The sequence below is a fragment of the Trichechus manatus genome, unplaced genomic scaffold (genome assembly GCF_000243295.1).
Source record: "Trichechus manatus latirostris isolate Lorelei unplaced genomic scaffold, TriManLat1.0 scaffold00028, whole genome shotgun sequence".
NCBI lineage: Eukaryota > Metazoa > Chordata > Mammalia > Sirenia > Trichechidae > Trichechus > Trichechus manatus.
The window spans coordinates 15,966,985-15,976,898 of NW_004443964.1; the positions used below are offsets into that span (position 1 = coordinate 15,966,985).

The following is a 9,914-nucleotide window of genomic DNA, read 5'->3' on the forward strand; positions in this document are numbered from 1 at the left end:
GAAAGCTGGACAATGAATAAGGAAGACTGAAGAAGAATTCACACTTTTGAATTGTGGTGTTGGCAAAGAATACTGAATATACCATGGACTGCCAAAAGAACGAACAAATCTGTCTTGGAAGAAGTACAACCAGAATGCTCTTTAGAAGCAAGGATGGTGAGACCATGTCTTACATACCTTGGACATGCTATCAGGAGGGATCAGTCCCTGGAGAAGAACATCATGCTTGGTAAAGCAGAGGGTCAACGAAAAACAGGAAGACCCTCAACAAGATGGACTGACACAGCAGCTACAACAATGCACTCAAGCACAGCAACAACTGTGAGGACAGCACAGGACTGGGCAGTGTTTCATTCTGTCATGCACAGGGTCACTATGAGTAGGAACTGACTCGACGGCACCTAACAACAACAACTTTGGTGAAGGGTAAGACACTACAGAATACTAGGGAAGCCATACAGCTTGTACAAGGCAAGATCATGTAAGCTCCACAGACACATCCAAACTCCCTGAGGGATCGAATTACTGGGCTGAGGGCTGTGGGGACCATGGTCTCAGGGAACATCTAGCTCAATTGGCATAACATAGTTTATAAAGAAAATGTCCTACATTCTACTTTGATGAGTAGCATCTGGGGTCTTAAAAGCTTGTAAGTGGCCATCTAAGATACTCCACTGATCTCACCCTCTCAGGAGCAAGGGAGAATGAAGAAAACTAAAGACACAAGGGAAAGATTAATCCAAAGGACTAATGGCCCACAACTACCACGGCCACCACCAGACTGAGTCCAGTACAACTAGATGATGCCCGGCTACCACCATCGAACTACTCTCACAGAGATCACAATAGAGGTCCTGGACAGAGCTGGAAAAAAATATAGAACAAAATTCTAACTCACAAAAAAAGACCAGACTTACTGGCCTGATAAAGACTGGAGAAACCCCAAGAGTATGGCCCCCAGACACCCTTTTAGCTCAGTAATGAAGTCACTCCTGAGGCTCACCCTTTAGTCAAGAATTAGACAGGTCCATAAAACAAAACGAGATTTAAAGAAGCACACCAGCCCAGGGGCAAGGACTAGAAGGCAGGAGGGGACAGGAAAGCTGTTAACAGGGAACTCAAGACAGAGAAGGGAGAGTGTGGACTTGTCATGGGGCTGGTAACCAATGTCACAAAACAATATGTGTACTAAGCTACTTTGTTCTATAAACTTTCATTTAAAGTACAATAATAAGAAAAAAGAAAGAATTAATTGTTTTATTGGTAATTTGCTTACTCTGACATGTTGCTACTTTTCTATTTTCTTTCCCCTATGGGTAGCGTTCTGATTCCATGTGTCCACAATAATCCTTAATTTCAGTTCCCTCTTTGGCACATTTATTTCCTGGGATTTTACAAGGCAAGGTACAATTCATTTTAAATCTCCTTTTATGTGTAAATATAATTTCAGTTAATATGAAATTAATGCTACCAAGTATTTATTCTGTGAGTCAAAAACAACATGAAACTGGTGAACTCTATCACTCCTGCAGCTGACACCCTGCATAAATTAGCAAATGCCTGGAGCAGATGATCAGTCATAAAACCACGATGAGACTCTTGCAACTGAGTTCACACAAGTTCAAACACTACTGCTTACTTAAGCATCTACTTTTGCAAAAAAGATAGTTTGTATATTTAGACGATAACAGTCTTCAAACTTAACTCAAATATATCAGCATTCACTTCTCTGATTTATACTGTCCCAAAATAATTTAACTTTTTTATTTCTATCAACTTAAATCTAAGACCTTCATTTAAAAGTTAATGTAACTGAATATAAAAAAATGATGATTTTTTTTAAATGATACTGGAATATATTCCCATTTTAAAAGTCTGATGAAGACTCAAATTCTCGTCACCACTCCACTAATGACTATCTAAGTGATCCAGAGCCCCGGTTTTTCCATTTCTATAATTCAAAAATACTACTTTTTTTTTTTGCCTAATGGAATAATGTCTACAAAAACCTGAAAGAATACTCAGGCAGTAGTTTAATGAGAAGGAACGTGGCCTTTCAGATCAGAAAGATCTCAATTCAAAACCCCAGTTCCACTCCGGATTGGCTCTGTGCTCTTAAATAAGCCACTTAATCTCACAAAGCCTGTTTCCTCACCTGTAAAACTGGAATGATATGACATGATTAAATAGAACATCTTTCAAAGAGCCTGACCCAAAGATAATTCTAAATAAGTAATTACCCATTAACTAAAATATTTTTCCAGAAAAAGCTGTTAATGACCACAAAAACTATTTAGTCAACATTCTTTTGAGAAGGAAGGTAGCTAAAGATATCGCTTATCCCCTGAGAGGGAATGTAGAAGGTTGAGTCAATCTCCTACCAACTTGCCTTTAACACAGTTATCCTATTTGATAACTGAATCATTTACTTCACAGGTCAAGTATCATTATAATAAATGTCAACAGATGGCCTTTTAAAGTCTTTTGTTACAGTGACTTCTTAAGCAAACCACACTCTCAACTAGGGTTTAAAATTCTTGCAGCCTTATGAAAATTTTCCATTTATGTTTATGATGATTGCGTTTGACCTACATATTACATGTAGCACAATACTCTTTGAGTTGATAAGCTTATTTTCTTTTGATTCCATTATTTTCCATTTAACTCATTCAATCTTGCCATATTTAAGTTAATGTAAAAAAATGTAAGTTTCCTATACAAGATATATTTCAAAGACAGAAAAAGAGTCGTCATTTCATGAAAGGTTTCCTGTTATGCAAAATATAACTATATTCAGATAATGAAAACCAGCCTGAACACCTCACTTATCTGGTGGTCACTGGCCTGGTAACCCTCACTATCCAAACCACAGCCCTAAGCTGGGCACTAAAATCCAGGAACTAAAAGCCTACATACTTTATTTTCAAGATGCCCTTGAGTCCTCACCCACAGTCTATTTACTCATATTGAAGTAAAATTCCAACTTTAAAAGTTTATGACTCCTTGATTAGTTCCTGGTTTGAAGAAATCAGCCATAAAAAACATTTTGGAGACAACTAGGCAAATCATATTATGGACTGGGTTTTAGATGATATTTGGGAATTACTTTCAATTTTATTAGGTTAATAATAATATTGTGCTTGTGCAGTAATATCCTTATTTTCAGAGATGTGTACTGAAGTATTTAGGGGTAAATGTCATGACGTTTGTAATTATTTTTTGTAACTATTTCAGAAAAAAACAGATGAAGTAAATATGGCAAAATGTTAGCAACTGTGCAATCTAAGGTTTGAGAATATTAATGTTTATTATACTACTGCCTCTAACTTTTCTATACGTTTTACATTTTTCATAATAAAAATTTTTTTTTTAATTTTTAATTCCATGACTAAGATTGCCTATCTGATTTCCTAACCCACAGCAGGTCAGAAGCAGCAGAGGGAGAAGAGGGGAGGGGAGCTGCAATGAGGCATGTTGAGAGCTGCAAGGAATGTGAACTGATAGTAAGGGAACAGACATCAAGACTACACTGTATATAAAATGCAGACATAGAACTCATCGGTCTGGCCATTAAGATAGGGGCTATCCATGGCTATCCCTGGAAGCATCTTGGGATTACAAAGCAGTATAGTAATTAACAAGATAATAATTCTCATCTTGCTTTTATTACTAGTTGACTACCTAACCATGATATTTTATCTTAACACAAAAATAACATGACCAAAAAAAAATTTTTAATTACATAATAGCAGAACTCTAACACTACAACTACCAGCATACTCATATAAACTTGGCCGTTATTTCCAAGTGTCTATTTCAAATGAACAATTCTGTATACACTGCTTTTATTATTTGTTTAAACATAAGCATTCCCTGTGTTCCTACTTATCACTTACATGGGAGAAAGGCATGCATAGAATGTAGTTAATGAAGTCCCCCCTTATTACAAGCTAACTAACTTTTCACTTTTACACACAGCACTGTAGAGAACACCATTCTGCATGCAATATACAATTTCCTTCTTTTGGATTATTTATTTGGGACAATGTCCCAGAAGTGAGATTAGTGGGACAAAGGGTATAAACATATTACCAAGCTGCATTCCACTTTATACTCCACCAACAACACAAGCGTATACTCATTTCCTTACAACTTCATGGGCACTGATTAATCTTTTATTTTGGTAATTCGATAGCTGTAAAATAGGACCTAATTTTAAAATGCTAAGTAGAACAATTAACAGAGAAATGGAACATATTTCCATATTCTCCCTCACCAACCACACTGACTTTCTGTGACTTTTCATAAGTCATTTAACCTTCCAGGATTTTTGTTTCTAGGTCTCCAAAATGAGAAGAATAGATCAACCTCACTAGTACTCAGGAAGTGAAAATTAAAAAGAGACCATTTTTCACACATGAGACTGGCAAAGTTTCAAGACTGATAGGTTCAAGTGTTAGTGAAATTATAGGGAACGGGCATTCTCATACATTACAGGGGGGTGTATGCATTTGAAAACTAATCTGACAGTGTCTATTAAAATTGTAAGTGTACATATTTCTTAAGCCAGAAATCTAACTCTTAAGATTATCCTACATAAACAAAGGCAATAGTAAGACAGAATATATTTTTATTGCAAGATGGCCTATAATGAGAAACTAGAAAACCAGAACCACCTGAATGCCTATCGATATGGGAGTGTTTGAATAAATTAGGGCACATCCATACTATGGAATATTAAGCAGCAGTTGGAACTAGTGTAGTGACTTACAAAGATATCCATGATATATTGGTAGGTGAGAAAGCAAGCCTTTAATAATCTTTTTAAAGAAAAAACTATATAATATAAGCATTTGTGTTTATCACTATACAGAAAGGTATGGAAAATATAGCAAACTAATAACGATGATTACTTCAGACGGGAGAAGGGGAAAGTAGTCCCTTCATATTTCTCTATATTATTTGGCTTATTGGTAATTTTTAAATGTCCATAGATAGCAGGGATTTTTTTTTTTTTAAAGTAAGATTGTACTAGATAGCTCTCAAATTCTAAGTAACTCCCAGAGTGTACAATTCTATGAAGCAAAGTTCTCAAAGAGGCCATTGAATCTTTAATGAATGGTTAAATTATGTTCAATACACCACAGGAGTGCGTAATATTTTTTTGGAAGACTTAGAGCAAAAACAGTTAATACATTTAAAAGTTGTGAGTTAGGGGTAAGCCTTAGTAGGAAAAAAAATTAACTTATGTTAAACATCTCCCAAAAAATTCTAGATAAATGAAACATTATATTATCCAAATCACTGAGCTGTGCAAAAAATTCCACCAAGAGTACGTGAGAATGTACACTGAACTCTTCTCCCACTCGCTCCCAGATTCATTCTAGTGACCAGGCAGCAATCACGAAGAAAAGGATTCCTATTCTGTGAGTACTTAAAGAGCAAGAATCTTTTTAATCTCAACTTCCTGCCCCCACGGCCCCCTCCCTCCACAAAAAAAAAAAGAGGAAAAAAGCACTAAAGAGCATTTTAACCAGTCTTTTCACTCAAGGAAAATCTTCTAATAAAGAGGAAAAAGAAAGACATTTTAGGAGGGATAGGCTCATTCTTTCAATTTATACAAACTTAATATTTTAATCAATATGTTACAACTGTTAAAATTTGACCCTAATTGACTGAAATTACTCACACAAACTTAAAAAGGACACTATCAACGCTCTCAGAGAAGTGACAGGATGACAACCCTCTTAAAGGAACAATATCCACAAGTACACCAATCACAGCAGAAAAGCTATCATCCAACTTAGTCACTAGTCACCACAATAAGGTGGAGTTTTTTGTTTAAGTATTTACAGTTACTTTGGAAATTAGCAAGTGAAAAAAAAAAAATGAAACCTCAAACATTGTTCAATTAAATAATTCAAAATCTTCAATTCAGAAAAGAGTCCCGAATTTAAACATACCATGCCTACAGTCTTCATCTGCTTGCCCATAGTTTTTCTGCAAAATAAGAGATACAAGATAAAATTAAGTAGTTCAAGGGCTGCTTTTAACATAGATTTATCAAAAAGAAGCTCAGCTTTGTTTCAAAGTTTAATCGTTAATGTTGCAAATTGAACATTCACAGAGCAAAACTGACTCATGATGCTCTGAGGATTCCAAAGTACTCCACAACTCCACAGCACACAACTACAATCATAGTATAGTACTTCCCTAGTCCATTCACTCAGACTCCTATTTCTCCCCTTCTCTAACTTCAAATCCCCAAAATCTCCTCTCCCATTCTCACTCTCAGTTGATGATTTTATTGAGAAAATTGAAGTTATCAGAAGAGAACTTACATATTCTCACCAACAGCTGGGATGCCTCTGAGCATCCACGCATACATTCTCTGCCTTCCCTGTTACCAAACAAACTACTTCTCTAAAACCAATCTTACCACTTGTGCAGATCCTGCTCTGCCACCTACTCAAGAACATTACTCCAGCAAGCTTCCTCTATTTTCCCATCATTAATTTTTTTTCTTCCTATTGGATCATTTCTAAGAACATAATATGCTGTTATTTCTCCAAATTAAAAAAAAAACAAAAAACAAAAAAAAAACCTTCTCTTGACTTCCTGCCTCCCACCAGCTACCATTCCATTTCTTTGCACCTCTTTGTGGCAAAAGTCCTCAAGAGCATATACTCCTCAAGGTGTCCATATTCGTATCTTCAGTTCGTTTCCTCTGATTCTCTCTTAAACCCTCTGTAATCAGACTCACCTACCATTTCACTGAAACTGCTCTCAGTGCCACTGTGTCCAGGCGGATACACAGTCTATATCTACATGTACCCACTTAAGAGACATAGCTGTGTCTCAGTCAATTCTAAATTCTTATCTATTCACAGCATTTGACACTGTTGAACATTCCCTCATACTATGCTTCTAGGATACCTCACTCTTAGTTTTCCTTCTACCTCACAGGTTGCTCTTCAGGCTGCCTTGCTGGTTCTTCTTCTTCTCCCCAACCTCTTAACACTGTAGTGCCACTAAGTCCTTGGTGCCCTCCTCTTCTCAATCTACACTCATTCCCTTGGTGATTTTACCCAGGCTCAAGACTTTACATATCATCTATATGCCAAAGACTCTAAAATTAGTATCTATAGCCCAGTTCTCTCCCAAACTCCAGACTTGCATATCCAGCTGCTTAATTAACATCTCCACTTGGATATCTAAACGACACCTCAAACTCAGTATGTCAAAAGCTGAACTCCTACCTTCCCCCACAAAACAGGCTCACCATCTACTGCCTTCTCATCTCACTTGGAGAAATATCCATTCTTTCAACTGCTCAAACAAAACTCCTCAAAGGGAGTCATCTGTGACTGTTCTCTATCACTCACTCCCCGCATTCAATCCATCCTGAAATTTCACTGGTTCTACCTTCAAATTATAACTAGAACATAGCCACTTCTCACTATTCCACTGCTACCATTTTGGTCTGAGCCACTGTCATCTCTGGCCTGGATTATTCCAACAATTTCCAAACTAGTCTCCTTGCATCTACCCTTAACCCTTTACAGTATATTCTCAACACAAAAAACAAAATATTCCCATTAAATCAGATCACGTCACTCCTCTGCTCAAAGCCCCACAATAGTTCCCCATCTCATACAGAGTAAAAGGCAAAGTCCTTACAAGGTCCCACAGGATCTAGCCCTCTCCAACTTCCACCAGCTCTCCAACCTCATCTCCTACTACTCTCCCTCTCATGCACTCTACTCTAGCCATGATAGCCTCCTCGACATTCCTCAACCATGACAAACATGCTCCTGCTTCAGAGTCTTTGCACTAACTCTTCCCTCTGCCGGTAATGCTCTTCCTCCAGATTTCCACAGGGCTCTCACTCCTTCACCTCCTTTCATGTCACCTTCTCAGTGCAGCCCACTTTGACCACCCTATCAAAATTGCAACCCTGTCCCTAACCCCAGTACTTCCAATCTCCTTTACTCTCTTCCACCTTTTTTACGCAGTTACTACCTTCTAACAATCTATATTCCGCCTAACAATCTATATTATTTACTTATGTATAGTCTATTGTTTATTGCCTATCCCCCTGAAAGAAAAAGTATCATGAAGGGATACTTCTCTTTCTTTTTCAGTAATATATACCAAATACCTAAACCAGTGTTAAACACATAATATGGACTCAGTAAATATTTGGTGAATGAGTGAAACTCAAAATGCTATATAGCTACTACAACTTTCAAACTGGAAAAACACAGTTGCTTGCCATCAAATATATTTAGCTATCACCAGCCACTTCACTCATCTCCTCAGCCCAGAATTAGCTGATCTACATAGAGAGTGCCAGCAATAGTCCCCACTCAATGAAAAAGGCCATTGTATATGGCTAATCCACAGTGTTTACTCACCAGTTGCAAAAATGAGGCAATTCTGTAAAGAAGACTCTCAATTTTGATGCGTTCTGTCTCCAGTGGACATGGCCCTGTGAAGTCTGCCATGGAGTACTGGCCTAGAGAAAGGAGGGCCTCTGTGCAGTGCTTGAGGGCCATTTCATAGTCCTGCCTTTTAAGTGATTCACACGCTTGTTCACATGACTTCTCAGCTCTTCTGTCTTCCATGACTCAGGGACAAAAATCCTAAAGAGAGGGAGAATGAAAACGAGAAGATTGTAAAAAGTTACTAATTATAAATTCTAGCCCCATTCCTATCTTAGCTGGCTGAATTATCTATTTAGTTACCCTCAAGTAGCCTTTTGATCAAGGTCACAGCTAAACCACAGCTACTGATGCTACAAAATCTCCACTTTTATATATTATGAAGAATTTATCAAGATCCAAGCAAAATGCCAACCATAAGCGAATCATACCAATAACACATCAGATTTATAAATGGGACAAATTTATAAATGAGACATGCCTTTGAATACTGCAAAGACAACAAACCATGAACGTTAATTTTTTTTAACCAGTAGGTGCAGACATGTTTCACATCCAAACCTCTAAATTTCAGTTTCCCTAGTATCTTCTCGCAATTCTGTGACTGTGAGTGTAGAGAACCAAAATCTATACTGTGTATGATTTTCCCCTACCAATTAAAAAAACTGGCCAAAATGAGAATTTGAACTGCCTATCCATTTAATTCAGCAAACATTTCCTGAGGGCCAGGCTCTGAATTCAAAGATGGAACATGTCAACGCGGTTTTCAAGAAACTCAGATTCTAGCAAGAGAGGGAAAGTGCAAGTGAACAATTACAAGAAACTTATTCCATCTGCCTCAAGGGACGAGCTAGCCTTGAAAGGTGAATAGGAGTTCACCACGCAGAGACGGTAGAGCAAACATGAGCTTTTCAGAGAGAACAGCTTAAGCAAAATCAGAGGAGAGAAAGTACATGGCTTAAGCTCGGAGGTGTCAGAGGAATAAAAGGAGCTACGAATGACCTCAAATGCCACAACAAGAAGCAAGGGCTTTACTCTAGGGCAATGAAGCACAACGGAAAGTTTTTAAATAAAGAAGGACCTTATCAAACATAAGTCCTATGAGGAATTAGAAGGGAAAGAAATCAGAAGCAGAGCCTTAATAAGAGACACTAAAATAGTCCGAGTAAGAGATAATGAGAATTCAAGCACACCTTCTCTCTAGTCATAAGCACTTACATAGCAGGGACCAGAAAACCTGGGCAGAAAAGACCTAAAAGACTTTGATTTGGCAGTGACATCACTGCTTCAGAGGATCACTCTTGCTGACTGCCTCCATCTCTGTCAAGCTTGTAGACTGTGTTTCTTACATGCTTGTAGATTACCACGAGGTATCTTCATGGGTGTCACTATGCCAGTTTCTGCCTCGCTGTGAAGAAAAATTAGCACAGCACGCTTGCAAGGATGTCTCATGGCGGGGGGGGGGGGGGG

The 9,914-nt window shown here is 37.8% G+C and overlaps 1 protein-coding gene across 6 annotated transcripts in view; it reads right to left on the reverse strand.

Annotated features, from left to right (window-relative positions):
• Positions 1 to 9,914, reverse strand: part of HELZ (helicase with zinc finger) — a 188,621-nt gene that overhangs the window by 152,839 nt on the left and 25,868 nt on the right. For all 6 annotated transcript variants that reach the window (XM_004374202.2, XM_012554956.2, XM_023729299.1 and 3 more), the window contains 2 exons: positions 8,418 to 8,645; positions 5,964 to 6,000 (listed from right to left, as the gene is read on the reverse strand). In XM_004374202.2, the coding sequence (XP_004374259.1) occupies positions 5,964 to 6,000; positions 8,418 to 8,627 (247 nt within the window). In that variant the 5' untranslated portion in view covers positions 8,628 to 8,645. The remainder of the gene's footprint in view (positions 1 to 5,963; positions 6,001 to 8,417; positions 8,646 to 9,914) is intronic.